At 35.7% G+C, this 16,106-nt stretch overlaps 5 protein-coding genes across 5 annotated transcripts; all 5 read left to right on the top strand.

The window, feature by feature from the left end:
• The first annotated feature begins 796 nt into the window (after positions 1-796).
• LOC113149629 (trace amine-associated receptor 1-like) lies at positions 797-1,786 on the top strand. The gene has a single exon (XM_026341839.1). It carries the CDS (start codon positions 797-799, stop codon positions 1,784-1,786), a length of 990 nt encoding a protein of 329 aa, XP_026197624.1.
• A 3,172-nt stretch (positions 1,787-4,958) lies between these two features.
• Positions 4,959-5,957, top strand: LOC113149600 (trace amine-associated receptor 1-like). The gene has a single exon (XM_026341807.1). It carries the CDS (start codon positions 4,959-4,961, stop codon positions 5,955-5,957), a length of 999 nt encoding a protein of 332 aa, XP_026197592.1.
• A 1,847-nt stretch (positions 5,958-7,804) lies between these two features.
• On the top strand, positions 7,805-8,785 carry LOC113149713 (trace amine-associated receptor 1-like). The gene has a single exon (XM_026341954.1). It carries the CDS (start codon positions 7,805-7,807, stop codon positions 8,783-8,785), a length of 981 nt encoding a protein of 326 aa, XP_026197739.1.
• A 1,630-nt stretch (positions 8,786-10,415) lies between these two features.
• LOC113149598 (trace amine-associated receptor 1-like) lies at positions 10,416-11,414 on the top strand. Its single transcript, XM_026341806.1, has one exon. It carries the CDS (start codon positions 10,416-10,418, stop codon positions 11,412-11,414), a length of 999 nt encoding a protein of 332 aa, XP_026197591.1.
• Positions 11,415-13,775: 2,361 nt separating this feature from the next.
• On the top strand, positions 13,776-14,759 carry LOC113149543 (trace amine-associated receptor 1-like). The gene has a single exon (XM_026341741.1). The coding sequence runs from the start codon at positions 13,776-13,778 to the stop codon at positions 14,757-14,759; it is 984 nt and encodes a 327-aa protein (XP_026197526.1).
• The last annotated feature ends 1,347 nt before the right edge of the window (positions 14,760-16,106 follow it).

Genomic DNA, 16,106 nt, shown 5'->3' with positions numbered 1-16,106 from the left:
GGCAATTCCACCAGGACAAGGAAATGCCTGTAGAGGAGAAGGTTATATCATTCTCCCTACCTGCATTTATACTTTAATTTAATCTTTTCCTTTTCATGTTAGCCTCCTCTCTGTTTCATGTACGTTTTATTAACAGTCTGATCAATTTCACCCGTGTTTCACCCTCACTTGGATCACCCAATCCAGGATCTCACTCCCACTCTCAGCCAACCATTCCCTCCATGGATTTTGTCCACAATTCTACTCTGGGCTCTTTCCTCAGTTCTGCTCAGCAGAAGCAGATGAGGGCATTCTCTTTCACACTCCTATAAAAAAGCCCAAGTCAGTTCACCACTGCACTTACCCTGATTCCTGTTAAACTTTCTTGCACTCCGGTTCTATTGTCTTGTTATTAGTCAGTAACTGTTCAATAAAACGCATGATGAGACATACAGTATTTTTATTACAGCTGGGACATATTAAAATGAACATATTGTTCATAACGTTGTATTGCGGCATTGTGAAAAAAGTGCACTCACATGCAGTGTGTCATTGGTCAACTAGATCCATTTCTGATTGGACCACAATTATGATAATAAGATGATGGTTGATAAGTACTAACATTCTTCACAGTGGCAAATATAACCAAGACCACCCATCAGCTTTGGTTCATGGATGCTGTTGTGTATCCAACAGGTATGAAAATGAAAATGGATTTATTTCTATTGTATAACTTGTATTTCTGAGACTGTGCACATTGTTAATTTCTAATCTTTGCAATAATATTAATTGTACTGAATTGTAGGTACATAAAAACATGGAACCAGAAGTTGCTGTCAACTGGTCTGACTTCCACGCCTGCTTTGAAATAGATAAATATACTTACATACTGGCAAACACTCCTTCTTTTAAATGTGCATTATTATACCTATTGATCACATTATTGTCTGTTGTAACAACATGTGGAAATATTCTAGTAATAATCCCCATCATTTACTTCAAACAGCTTCACACTCCCACAAACCTCCTTGTTGTCTCTCTAGCTATGACTGACCTGCTTGTCGGGGTTTTAATTTTTCCTCTCAGCATGACATTCTCTCTCAGCTCATGCCTGAATCGTAGACATTTATTCTGCAAAATACGTGGCAGCTTTGATATAACACTGACCACATGTTCTATTCTGAACCTTTGTTGTATTTCTGTTGACAGATATTACGCAGTGTGTCAGCCTCTGACATATAGAGCTAAGATAACCCATCGTGTTGTTGTGATTATGATCATTGTGAGCTGGGGAGTTTCTACTCTGATTGGAATTACTATCATCATAACTGGATTAAACAATGAAGAATGTGAGGAAAGGTGCTTAGTTGATGTTCTTATGGCAAACACTATTGGACCTATGTTTTCATTTTACCTACCAATGATGATATTACTCTGTATCTACCTGAAAATTTTCCTTGTGGCACAGAGACAGGCACGCAGCATCCATAACACAACTTGTCAGAGCACAAAATCTGGAGCAACTGTCAGTAAGTTGGAAAGAAAGGCCACGAAAACTCTGGCTATTGTCCTGGGAATTTTTCTTTTATGTTGGACTCCTTTCTTTCTTTGTGCAACCTTTCAGCCTTTTATTAATAATCCAGTCCCACTTCCTGTGATTGAAACACTTTACTGGCTTGCACTATCAAACTCAATGCTCAATCCATTCATTTATGCTTTCTTTTACAGCTGGTTTCGAGCAGCTTTCAGAATGATAATTTCTGGAAAAATATTTCAAGGTGATTTTGCTAACATAAAATTGCATTAATTACTGTTTGGGGTGGACAAATAGATTGGAAATGTCAGTGCTACTACAGTAAACACTGATATAATAACACTAATTATTTTTACTTGCAGTCAATTATATATAGCGTGTTTATAAATTGCCACTGCATACTTCTGTTTACCTAAGCATGTCATACCTAATGTCAATTAAATCCAATTTCATACTTGAGTCCAAGTGGACATTTATGTCATTTTTCAAGAAATTCCTTCAAGGTATTTTAGAGATATCATCTTTATGAGAATGTCATGGACAACCTGAAAACATAACACCTCCAGTTAGAACATTAACCAGTGCAGAGACATGAAAAAAACAATCACAAGTTATTGCCTACTGTCACAATTGTGGTAAAAAAAACTGATCTTATATGTACATCTGACCATTTTTGATAACATTTTCAGTGAGACTGTATTAAACTTTATTTTACCTAAGAAAAAAAATCACTACTGTACATGTTTATCTGAAAATGCTGTTAATAAATTTAAGGAACTGATTCTACCTTTTATTTTAGAACCATGCACCAACACAGAAGAGGGCATTCATCCTAACTTACCTACCAACCTAATTTTGTTGATAACATGGCAGCTTTACTCCGAACAACATTACATAAAAAAAAGCTCTCTGTAAAGCTAAAACCACTGATTACATATCATTAATAGAAGATCAGATCAATCTATTTTTATTAACAGGTTACGTATCCACAGGCTTTTAAGGTTTCTGTAGTCAAACCTCTACTCAAAAATCCTACTCTGGACTCAAGGGTTTCAGTAAATTATAGACTTATATGCAAAAAGAAATGAATGAAAAGGTAGCTTCAAAGCAATCATGTCAACCCCTGCACAGGAATAAGTTGGATAAAGATTTTCAGTCAAAACTTACAGTACATCACAGTACAGAAACTGAGCTGGTAAGGGTCACTAATGATCTTCCATTTGCATCAGATAGTGGACTTCTCTGTACAGCCATTTTGTATAATCGTAGTGCTGCATTCAACACTATAGATCACAACATTTTATTACGCAGACTGGAACATGCCACTGGAGTTAAAGGAACAGCACTAGCCTGGTTTAAACCGTATCTATCAGATAGATTCCAATTGGAGCATGTTAAAGATGACTTCCATCTACACAAAAGTTAGATATGACGTTCTTGGACAGATAGATTTTTATTCTATATATGTCCCCCTTAGGCAATATTTTTGTTATAATAATATTTCCTTTGTATAGCAATGGAAATGTATATTGCTTTACAGTTGATACCCAGTTATATTTATCTATAAACAATTAAACAATTTCCCTTTGGGATTAATTAAGTTTTTTGAATGTTGAAATTAGAAGAAACTATTAATCAAAGACTAAGCATTCTTAAAAGACATAAAGGCCTGGATATCCTTTAATTTAAGACAGAGATAATTTCTTTTGGGCCTAAAAATCTCATTTTTAGACATTATGTCTAATCACATACCCTTACCCAAAAACAAACAAAAAAAAAACTCTGAGTTATCTTTGACCAGGATATCTTCTTTACATCACAAGATATCTCTAAAACTTCCTTTTTTCACCTGAAGAATATTGCTAAAATTAGAAGCATCCTGTCTCAAAGTGAGGCTGAAAAACTAGTCCATGTATTTGTTACTTCCAATTTGGAAAATTGTAATTAACTATTAATAGGATGTCCCAATAACTCCTTAAAAAGCCTGGCGTTAATTCAAAATGCTGCAACCAGAGTTCTGACTGGAATTAGCAAGACAGATAATATTTCAAGGTGATTTTGATTTCACAGTTAGCTTCTCCCCACTGGCTCCCTGTAAAATCTCCTGATGCCTATTGCTAGCTCAAATGGGATTGTTATCCCATTTGAATGTTGTAATTATACAACATATATTTATACAATACTACTCTGTTAGGTCTTATACCTTACACTGTGAACTGCCTTTAGATTACTTCTGTTGTGATTTGGCACTATAAATAAATTTGGAAAGAGGGTTTTATGGTAATGAACATAACATATATAGATTGCTTAATGGATAACTGATAGTCACTTAATGTTGAAAAGAATCACAAAATGTGAGATCTCAGTTATACGCAAAAAATGTAATGTCCATGGACAATATAATGACAACACTGTCAGTGAAGTGCCAATGTAGGAGGGTTCAGAAGAATGCAAAAGATATATTAGTAAAACACCTAGTGTGAAAAAAGGGAGAAGCAGATGCAGCACACGGTGAAGACAATGACACATAGAAGGATTCTATTCAGGAATCAAGCACAGCACATTTGATTTTTCAGCACACATTTTATCCGAAAGCCGCAGACAGGACCTATTGCCAACCCAGGCAAACAACATGCAAGAGAGAAAATGAAATGGCCCCCAGAAAATATCAACAGGACATAGAACAAATTCGATCAGTTCAAAAGTCCACATTGTAGGCCTTGTTGGTGTAGTAGGCAGTGTGTCAATCTCACAATCTGAAGGTTGTGAGTTCAAGCCTCACATGTGGCACTGTTTTCTTTTGTCACGCGACAGCCAGGCTGTCCGGCTTCAGTGGCAAGCAACAAACACTACAGTTCTTTCACAAGTTTCATGCGGATCGTTCTTTCGTTCATTTGTCACGTGACAGCTACCAAGTCACTGTCACACTGGTAAACAACAATGGCAGGAAGGATGCAGGACACAAGTCACTTTATTGTGGTGTGTATTTGCTTTCCTGGGTTTTCACATTATTTGAGTTGCTTGTTGCATTTTGTGTATTATACTTTTTCATTTTGTTTAAGTATTGTTACTATAAACTGATTCATCAGTCAGAGTAGATGCATCTAATGATTGGTTATCTTATGTTATCTCAAGTCTGGCTGTATGATCACTTGTGAAGACTAGATGCAGTTTCACTTGTGATTGGACAACAGTTGCACGTCATGAAACAGAGGTTGATAAATATTAAGGTTCTGCACATGTAAACACACATACTCATCAGATGCACTGACAACCAGGACAGGATTTACCAGGTATGATGATGAAATGTTATGAAACATTAAAAGAAATGTTTATTTTATTCTATGATAACTGACATTAACTGACTGTGCATAGTTTGTTATGGATATGTTCTTTTAAATGTTGTTAATAATATGACTTAAACTGAATCATAGGAGCATGAAACATGGAACCAGAACTTACTCTCAACATAACTGAGGTGACAAAGATGCATCCCTGCTATGAAATGGACAATTTCACTTACATATTGACAAGCACTCCTTCTGTCATGTGTGTATTATTATATGTTTTTCTCATATCATTGTCTGTTGTTACAGTATGTGGAAACTTTCTAGTAATAATCTCCATCATTTACTTCAAACAACTCCACACACCCACAAACTACCTTGTTCTTTCCCTGGCTGTGGCTGACCTGCTTGTTGGGGTTCTAGTATTTCCTTTCAGCATTGCGTTCTCTCTCAGCTCGTGTCTGTATTATGAACATTTATTCTGCAAAATACGCGGTAGCTTTGATATAACTCTGAGCACGTGTTCTATACTGAACCTTTGTTGTATTTCTGTGGACAGATATTACGCAGTGTGTCAGCCTCTGACATATAGAGCTAAGATAACTCATCATGTTGTTGTGATCATGATCATTATGAGCTGGGGAGTTTCTGCTCTGATTGGAATTGGTGTTATAATTGCTGGGTTAAACAATGGAGAATGTGAAGAAAAGTGCTTAATTGATGTACTTATGGCAAACACTATTGGACCCATTTTATCATTTTATCTCCCAGTGATCATAATGCTCTGTATCTACCTGAAGATTTTCCTTGTTGCACAGAGACAGGCTCGCAGCATCCAGAGCACGACATGTCAGAACACAAAGTCTGGAGCAACTGTCAGTAAGATGGAGAGAAAGGCCACAAAAACTCTGGCTACTGTGATGGGTATTTTTCTTTTATGCTGGACTCCTTTCTTTCTTTGCACCACAGTTCTGCCTTTTACCAATAACTCAGTACCAATTCCGGTGATTGAAACTCTTAACTGGCTTACATTGTCAAATTCAATGCTTAATCCATTTATTTATGCATTTTTCTACAGCTGGTTCCGTGCAGCTTTTCGAATGATAATGTCTGGAAAGATATTCAGAGGGGATTTTGCTAACTCGAAATTGCAATGACTAACAATTTGAGGGCATTTAGTTAAGTAAGTGTGTTAGTGCCCTTACTGCTATTGTTTTGCACAGCCAAAGGAAAAAAAATTGTGCTGACATTTAGTCCCAGTTTTTTTGGCAGGACTTTTTATTTTCTGGTGGAGACTGTGAATAGCATTGTTGTTCAGAACAGTGTAGGAGGAAAGAGGAAGAGGAAAATGTCTACGACAACAGCGTACCAAATCTGAGTGAAAATTTCTTCATTACTGTATCAATTGGAAGCAATTGGACGTATCCAAACATTTATCCAACTAAATCTCTATGAAGTAAGAAGGATAGTTCCTGTACACCAAGGGTGGCCAAGTCTAGTCCTCAAGAGCCACAGCCCTGCTTGTTTTCCAACCATCTCTGCCCTACCCTCTACTGATTACCTGGATCAGGTGTGTTCAGCCAATCAGAAGCAAGAAGTGCAGAGATAGTTGGAAAACAAGCAGTGCTGTGGCTCTTGGGGACTAGGTCTGGCCACCCCTGCTGCATACCCTGTCCTGTTTGGGCAGCACTGTTAGAATATAGACCTAAATTATTTGGTTTTTAGTTTGTTTTGTTCTTAAAATGTATCAGAGTGTAACCTGTAAATTCAAACTACTAAAACACATATGACACAAACATACACATAACTGTTTGATAGAAGGCTCATAGGAAATACACTCACAGTTTGATAAAGGTACATGTGCAATCAAACTGGTGTGTTTTTGTCTGTGAGATTTAATTTTATGCAAACAAATGGAACTGAAAACTTTGATAAGTCAAGCCTCTTTGTTTCATTAAAAGCTTTTCAATTTTTCTATAGACATATCCGTGAAGGGAACACGAGGAAATACGTTCCATAACTAAAAATATGTTAAGTTGTCAAATAAGAATAAATAACTTTTACATTCATTCATACTTTTAAATATTTCCATTTTTATTAATTTCTGCATTCCTTTTTTTTCCACCTTATTTTTTTCACATTTCCACGAAAATAAATAAAGTAAAATAAAATAGATAAATGCAGAAAGCCATTATTGTGTAAATAAATAAATGATGGTAACAAATGTAAAAATGTATTCATTTATTTTATTGTGTCTTTCTTTAGCCTCCATACACATTGTATACAATGAGTAAATAAAGTCAGCATTAGATTTTTTTCTGCTATTTTTGACAAGTCTGTGTTAAACTGTACTTTCTCATACCATCTACTGCAAGCAGAACTTATTTTAAAGCCACAGGCATTTAAAAAAGCAGTCAGGGTTTAGTGCGCAGTGGACTGATGATTGATTTCTTAGATTAGTTGCTTCTAGTATGTTGATCTGATGTTAACTTTGGGTAAAATTATAGAAAATAAGTGGATGGAGACTGCTCATGTATGCTGATTTTACAAGTAATGATCAAAATGTGATAGATAAATTGAGTGTTAAGAGTAAAATACAAGCATGTTGCTGTCATGGAAAAGATAGCAGAGTCTTGCACAATAAACACACACACACACACACACACACACACACACACACACACACACACACACACACACACACACATACACACAGACACACACACACACACACACACACACACACACACTAAAATCAGCTTGTCATATCTGATTGGCCAACTGAAGACTGCATCAGCATAATGAGATTCACAAAGTTAAAAGGAAATCTACACCAGAAAACACATCTGCAGCTGCTGCTAACTATTCTAAGAGGTTAACAGGTATGCATGGAAAAATACACAGAGGCTGGTCATTACATTCTTAACTGCTAAAATGTTTTAACTGTATCAATATTTGTCCTAACCCCAAATGATAAAGCAAAGTACTGTAGGAACTTAAACCAATGGCTCCAGAAGACACTTTCAACACTACTGCTGACATACATCCCTGCTATGAAATAAATAAGGTCTCCTATGCTCTGACAAGTACTCCGTCTATTATATGTGTTTCATTGTACGTATTCCTTTTTTCTTTATCTGTTGTAACTATATGTGGAAACCTTTTAGTTATAATTGCCATCATTTATTTTAAACAGCTCCACACTCCCACAAACTACCTCGTTCTCTCTCTGGCTGTGACTGACCTGCTTGTTGGGGTTCTAGTTTTTCCATTCAACATGGCGTTCACTGTAACCTTTTGTTGGTATGATGAAAATGTGTTTTGCAAAATACGTGGCACCTTCGATATGTTACTGAGCACGTGTTCCATTATGAACTTGTGTTGTATTTCTGTTGACAGATATTACGCAGTGTGTCAGCCTCTGACATACAGAACTAAAATAAATGATCATGTCGCAGCAGTCATGATCCTGATGAGCTGGGGCTTTTCTGCAGTGTTTGCAGTTGCTTTTTCAGTTGCACAACTCTACTATGAAACAAGTGCAGTCCTTTTTCTCATGGGTAAAATAATAGGACCTCTTTTTTCATTTTACCTTCCACTCGTCATAATGCTCTGTATCTACCTTAACATTTTAATTGTTGCACAGAGACAGGCACGCAGCATCCAGAGCACAACCTTTCAGAGCACAAAGTCTGGAGCAACTGTCAATAAGATGGAGAGAAAGGCAACAAAAACTCTGGCTATTGTTATGGGAGTGTTTCTCATCTCCTGGGCGCCTTTCTTTCTTTGTTATACATTTCAGCTTGTTAGTTTTGGCGGCGTGCCAATTTATGTGATTGAATCCCTCAATTGGCTCACGCTCTCAAATTCTATGTTCAATCCATTTATTTACGCTTTGTTTTACAGCTGGTTCAGGACAGCGTTCCGGATGATAATTTCTGGAAAAATATTTCAAGAAGATTTTTCTAACACAAAGCTGTTTTAATGTTCTACCAATTCTCAAAGCATCTACTTTTTTACCATGAAGGAACACATTTTTTTTATATATGGCACTTTTTAGACATTTTAATCTTTTGTTCCCGAATGAAACTTAAAATATCGTAATAATGTTGCACTTAACAAGTTTCAGTCTGGGGGTTTCTCAAGGACAAACAGTTATTATTACTGCTCTTTGTTACTTAAAGCCATTATAAGAAGTGAGTGATAAATTAGCATTATTTAAAATGCTGTTTAAAACACACAGGTAGTTTTAGATGTGTCTTATTATGTCCTAACAATGCCCCAAGAATACATAACATATCACATTATGTTCATCAACTATGTGTACATAGTCCCTACCTAAAAAAAAAAAGGAAATTTTGAGTAATCCTTGGTATAAACACAAACATATACTAAGAACTGTTGAAATTTAATTTCAGAGTGCCTCACATGGTTCTTTTTGAAATATAGTGTGGGTATATTCTAAAAGACTGTGTACTGTACCTACCAGTATGTCTCACTTGAGTAGATTCTCGCAATCTATGACTGTATATTTGTCACCACACTCAACACACCAACGTTGCCCAATAAACTTTACACACTGAAACTCTAACAGCATTGTTTGAACATGTGTGAGTCAAATGTAGACTTTAAATGAGCATAAGAACGTTCAACTGTGCAGCAGTAAATGATGACGCCATCGCTCCAGACCTCAGCTTATATGTTGCATTTTTCTTAGGGCTGAGGTTGTACCTCATTGACCCCACTAGTCCTCTCTCAAATTGCATACCTGGAATAGGTCCTGGAATAGGTCCAGATTACACATTCTTGTAAACCTAAAGTTTAATTTGCAGTTAATCTCATATTAGTTATAATCTCATTGAGATATTATTTTTCTTGTCTTAATATGTTCCAACTCGCTGCTACCTTTATCACGAGTTTTTTTGACCCTCAACAGTAAAAAATAAAATAGAAGCACTTTAGCACTTTAAATAATATAAAGTTAAATTAAAGAAGTTGTGTTATTTACAACACACTTGTCATGTGACTGATAACAGTAATAGTAGGAGTAACATTAAAAAAACACTGTTAGGATTAGAAATAATGTTGAAAAGTTGCCTATAAAGTTTATGTTCTTTACAAGACACTTGTAAAGAACACAAGTCACATGTGACAACTGATTACCGTAACAATAAAATAAAAAGCACCAGGCAGTTGTTTGACACTAGACCCCGGTATATATAACATTGCTAATCCACATTTCTTTTAATGGAAATCTACAGAAAAAGTCTGTGGTTAATAGAATGATTTCTCAAATGCAACCTGCACCTGATGTCAGAGAGATGAGAAGTCCCACATCTGATTGGACAGTAATATAATGTATTCATTATGGTAATGAGGCCGGGATTTATATATGAAGACTGTACACAGTGGTGCTGTTAGGAAGAACTACCATAAACACTGATTGTAACCAAGTTTGGATTTTTAAAAGGTATGATATAATAACTGAAATATTTTCTTTTCTTACAGTAAATGTGATTGCACTGAGTTCATGCATTGCTGAATGAATTTAATTCTGCATTTTGCAGAATTGTGGATTATTAATAGAAAAAAACGATTTACAGGAACCCAGAAGGATGGCACCACAAGTCCCTGTCAACCGCACTGCTGCTGATCACATACCTCCCTGTTATGAGTTAGATAAGGTCTCTTATGTCCTGATAAACACTCCGTCCACAATATGTGTTTTGTTGTATATTTGTCTTGGCTCTCTGTCTGTGGTAATCGTATGTGGAAACCTTTTTATTATAATCTCCATCATTTACTTTAAACAGCTCCACACTCCTACAAACTCTCTCATCCTCTCTCTGGCTGTGGCTGACCTGCTGGTCGGTGTCCTGGTGTTTCCTTTTAGCACCAGATTCACTGTGAGCTCATGTCTGTATTACGAAAATTCATTTTGCAAAGCGCGAAGCAGCTTTGATGTAACACTAAGCACGGCTTCCATTTTGAATTTGTGTTGTATTTCCATTGATAGATATTACGCAGTGTGTCACCCTCTCACATACAGGACTAAGATGAATTTTCATGTTGTTGTGATCATGATACTGGTGAGCTGGACTGTTTCTGTGCTTGTTGCTGTAGGCTTTTTAGTTGCAGGATTACATTATGAAAAGTGTGAAGCAGCATGTTTAAAAGATGTTTTACTTGCAAATATTTTGGGACCTATTTTCTCTTTTTACCTACCAGTGATCATAATGCTCTGTATCTACCTGAAGATTTTCCTTGTGGCACAGAGACAGGCACGCAGCATCCGCAACATAACCTGTCAGAGCACAAAGTCAGGAGCAACTGTCAGTAAGATGGAAAGAAAGGCCACAAAAACTCTGGCTACTGTTTTAGGGGTTTTTCTCATGTGCTGGACTCCTTTCTTCCTCTGTTTTAGCTTTCAGCTTTTGAATAATGTCTCCGTTCCAGCAGCAGTGTATGAAACTCTCAACTGGTTCGCTCTGTCAAATTCAATGCTCAATCCGTTCATCTATGCCTTCTTCTACAGCTGGTTCCGTGCAGCTTTCAAAATAATTGTTTCTGGAAAAATATTTAAAGGTGATTTTTCTAACTCAAAACTGTCCTAACACATTGTTTAGAGAGCTGATGGACAACAGTCAGGACAAAATCAAGCCAATACACCCATTAACCTTGAATTGTCAGTTTAAAATGTCAAAACACATGTATACGTGGATGTGCATGTGTATCCTATGTGAGATTATTCCAACACATACTGGCACAATGATATTTATAATATTTATATGTACTGAGTTAAATATTTAATATACTATGAATAGCTTTATAGGTTTGATTTAAATGAATAATAAAAAATTATCTTTCTAAAAGCTTTACCAAATGATGGATGGTTACTGCGAAATATCTCATCATTGGTTATTTTACACAAATGCAAAACTAGTCTGTGGTCAGTGATGACTGAATAGAACAAAAGCAGAATTTTTCTTTTTTAATTATTGCAAGAGCAATGGTAAACTATGCGGTTTCCTGGTATTCTACATATTAATGCAAATAATTCAACCTCAGTTTAGTTTTTGTTGTTGTTTGTTTTATCCCAGTAGCACAGTTTAGTGTCAATGTGGTCTTGGTAAACTTAAGTGCACTAATATTATTTTTGGAAGAAAACACACATTATTTATGGCAGTGTTGAGATTCCTCCAGGATGTTGTTCTGATTTAATCCACAGCTACAGAAAGGAAATGCTTTTTTGATTAATATTAAAATTTGTTTAATAAAATTCTCCTTTTCCACAATTACTCTATATTTTAATAGATTTGTTCAATTGTTTCTACAGCTGGTTCAAATCAGCTTTCACAATGATCATCTCTGGGATAAATCATTTAATAATTAAAACATTTACAAAGTCAAAACTGTTCTGATTTTACTGAAAAGACATGTATGAATCAGTACCATACAGATGATGGGTACAAAAATGTATATTAAAAAAGTCATTTGATATCTAGATGTGAATGTGTCAATAGAAGTATTTATAGATTCATTACAGATAGCATTTTGCATGAAAATTCAATTTTAAAGGTTAGAAGATACAGATAACAGTCATGACAGTACTATGAACTCTGACAAGGATGTTTGTTTTACACAAACGTGACTCAGGAAAGACTCAATACACTTTTAGCAGCAATTCTTTAAGATTGGCTGCAAGAGATGAAGGACTTCATTTTAATTTTATTATGCTCCTGAACCACAACCTTTGCAACAGTGCTGGAACCTTCCCCTTTTTATGGCCCAGACTTAAACCTGTGTTTATAAAGCAGAAAAAAACTGTCTGATTTGCAAAATACCAAAAAAACGATCTCATTTACAGTTTTAGAATTTGCCACATAGACAACACAAACAGTAGTCTTCAATAACGGTTGGGAAATAAGTGTAATATTCCAAGCCTGGCACAGTACTGGAAGAGAGTACAGGTTCACTGTGATGTTACATTTCAGCAGAGTCAAACCATGCAGTGCTTAAATGTTTTAATTGACAGATAAAGAAGCTACAATGTGTGTCAACGTTTGACAAAGACGGAAGCCCATCCTTAAGCTTAATTTTTAAAGGCTGAACATGTCCATAATGTGTTCTACACCCCTGTTGAGCACTATATTCAGTTATATCTCACATGTTGTATCCCCTAGTTGAGTTAGCACCTTAATTGAAAGTTCAGTTAAACAGAGAGATAAGCTCATGAGTCATTTTGTGTGAATTACAGGGTTTCAAGGGATTTAAAACTTTAACTCTATAAAATAATATAACAAAATATTCTACATGTGAAGATAAGTAATGATACTGAAAAATGGACAAATTAAAATGACACCCTATTGTTCCACAACACGTGAAAAACACACAGCAGAACTTAACTTGCTGCTAAATCAGCTAGGTCCATTCATAGTGTAAGTACTGTACATAAAGTAAATCTCTGGAAAACATTATATCAACATGTGGAACAAAGACCTGATTCCACACATCCATCATGTAATCTTGCACAAACTCAAAAATACACAAAATATTTGGAAAGAATTTCTAGTAATGGACTCTGCACGCACACACACACACACACACACACACACACACACACACACACACACACACACACACACACACACACACACACACACACACACACAAATGAAGTTTCCCAAATCTGACTGGACAACTGAAATCATCATCATTATGTTAATGAGACAACAACTCATAATGATTAACACCAGCAGTTAAAGCAACAGACACTGATGAGCAGTGTCGATGATGTATCTTGAGGGGCAGCGTATTATTCATATTCTTCAAATGAAATTAAAGTCATCACTTATTTTAAGAAACGTCATGTTGTTTGTTTTGTACAGTGCTACTGAGTTAAATTAATTTTGTTTAGCACTGTGTCAGCACTATTGATTATAAACACTAATCTAATCATTATAACCAGTAGGAGCATGGAAACACAGTCTAATGGTTCCATTGTTTATGACATGCATCCCTGCTATAAGATATACAATGTTTCTTACATACTGATAAGTACCCCTTCTGCAGTATGTGTTTTGTTTTATGTATTTCTTGGCTCATTGTCTGTTGTTACAGTCTGTGGAAATCTTCTGGTAATAATCTCCATCATTTATTTCAAACAACTCCACACTCCTACAAACTCTCTCATCCTTTCTCTGGCTGTGGCTGACCTGCTGGTCGGGGTTTTAGTCTTTCCTTTAACTATGACGTTCTCTCTCAGCTCATGTCTTTTTAAGGAAAATGTATTCTGCAAAGTGCGGGACAGCATAGATATAACACTTTGCACCTGCTCTATTCTGAACTTATGTTGTATTTCTATTGACAGGTATTACGCAGTGTGTCAGCCTCTGACTTACAGAATTAAGATAAATCATTCTGCTGTTGTGGTCATGATCCTGGTCAGCTGGACTGTATCTGTCATAACTGGAAATAGATTTACTTTTGCAGAATTAGACCAAGGAACATGTGAAACATGTTCACTTAATGTTGTATTTGCAAACATCATATGGTTTATTTTTGCATTTTATCTCCCAGTGATCATAATGCTCTGTATCTACCTGAAGATTTTCCTTGCTGCACAGAGACAGGCTCGCAGCATCCAGAGCACAACCTGTCAGAGCACAAAGTCTGGAGCAACTGTCACTAAGATGGAGAGAAAAGCCACAAAAACTCTGGCTACTGTGATGGGAGTGTTTTTAGTGTGCTGGTTTCCTTTCTTCTTTTGTTTCACCTTTCTTTCCTACTTCATTTCAGTGCCAGTTCCAGTGACTGAAACGCTGAATTGGTTTGTACTGTCAAATTCAACACTCAATCCATTTATTTATGCTTTCTTTTACAGTTGGTTTAGATCATCTGTCAGAATGATAATTTCTGGAAAAATATTTCAGGGTGATTTTACTAACTCAAAACTGTGATTTGCTGAACTAACAACACATCAATAAACATGGTTGTTAATTTAATTCAGAGATTCACTTAGAACTGTTATTCCCTTTAAATTGAAATAAACAGATACAGTAAAATGTATGGATTCATGTCAGTTTAATTTAAACAGTGAAGCTCAGGTATCCAGCTTTCTAAAAATGCTGGTTGTGACAGTCTGCTCATTTTGCGTTGTGTGAATTGATACCGACGAGATGGTGCAGTGTAGTGAGGTTACATATATAGGGGTTATACATGTCATTACTATCATGTCACATTATGTTTTTTTAAATGTCTGTAATAGTAATATGCTGTGTAAAATTATCTCCTAACTGACAACCAAAAAATATAAGTTATTCTATTATCTTATACAATACTTTGTGAACTGTAACTCTCATAAACTGAAACTAGCAAATATTATTTGCTTTTCCATTTAGCCAGTTTTTTGAATGTGTGCAAAAAATTTAGATGTTACACTAAGTAATTTTTATTCAACAGAATAATCATAATGTTGTTAGTTTTTTCAACCTGTAACACACTGATATATCAAAGCTTCTTTAAAGATGTAGTGCGTAAAGTAGCCTTTGGTTTGGTCTATTCTGTGCTACTGTGGAAACATGACACCCTCCAATGAAAGGAACCTACTTCCTATGTAGATACTGCATAGTAAAGGCTTATTCCAAACAAAACATTGTACTGATTCTTGTTTTCTGCTCATTACATATACACACATAATGACAACATAATGTGAATATTATATACCATGTCTGCTAATAAAGCCCTCTAAATCTTACATAATTAATTTTAGACACTGAATTAATTCATGATAACAAAAATAAAATATAAAAAGTACTCAGTTAGTTTCATATTTCCTGTGCAGCCATGGAAATGGTATTCTGTGCTTTACTTAAAAGCAAAAAAGATCTTAAGATAATGTGACAAATTTGTTTGACAGTGCACAACACATTTTTTTCTAATCTAACACATACCCAAAATGGCTGTTACCGTTACTAATCCCTGCTGAAAAAGAAATTGCATTATAAAAGGAAAGTGCTATGTTAAAGGATGGATTCAGACCAAAAGGACATTTGAAGCTTTAGGGAAACATTGTGGATTTGGTTACATTAAGTACTTGGAACATATTCAAAAGCACAAAGGGAGCTGAGGTTGCTGAGCGCCACAGGAGATCCTTTCTACCTGTGGCAATCAATCTGTACAATTCCTCCCCCCTCTGTAAGGGGTGGGGGAGGTGAAACTGTCATAAACTTGCTGTGAATATACTGACCCAATTTAATTTATCTATTTACGTATTCTGTATATATATATTGAGTGTTTCCGGTATT

The sequence above is a fragment of the Anabas testudineus genome, chromosome 24 (genome assembly GCF_900324465.2).
Source record: "Anabas testudineus chromosome 24, fAnaTes1.2, whole genome shotgun sequence".
Classification (NCBI taxonomy): domain Eukaryota; kingdom Metazoa; phylum Chordata; class Actinopteri; order Anabantiformes; family Anabantidae; genus Anabas; species Anabas testudineus.
This window is presented reverse-complemented; position numbering and strand designations above follow the sequence as displayed.

What these genes read in the sequence shown, in the direction of transcription:
- LOC113149629 (XM_026341839.1), top strand. Translation starts at nt 797, where the DNA reads ATGGAACCAGAAGTTGCTGTCAACTGGTCTGACTTCCACGCCTGCTTT.
- LOC113149600 (XM_026341807.1), top strand. Translation starts at nt 4,959, where the DNA reads ATGGAACCAGAACTTACTCTCAACATAACTGAGGTGACAAAGATGCAT.
- LOC113149713 (XM_026341954.1), top strand. Translation starts at nt 7,805, where the DNA reads ATGGCTCCAGAAGACACTTTCAACACTACTGCTGACATACATCCCTGC.
- LOC113149598 (XM_026341806.1), top strand. Translation starts at nt 10,416, where the DNA reads ATGGCACCACAAGTCCCTGTCAACCGCACTGCTGCTGATCACATACCT.
- LOC113149543 (XM_026341741.1), top strand. Translation starts at nt 13,776, where the DNA reads ATGGAAACACAGTCTAATGGTTCCATTGTTTATGACATGCATCCCTGC.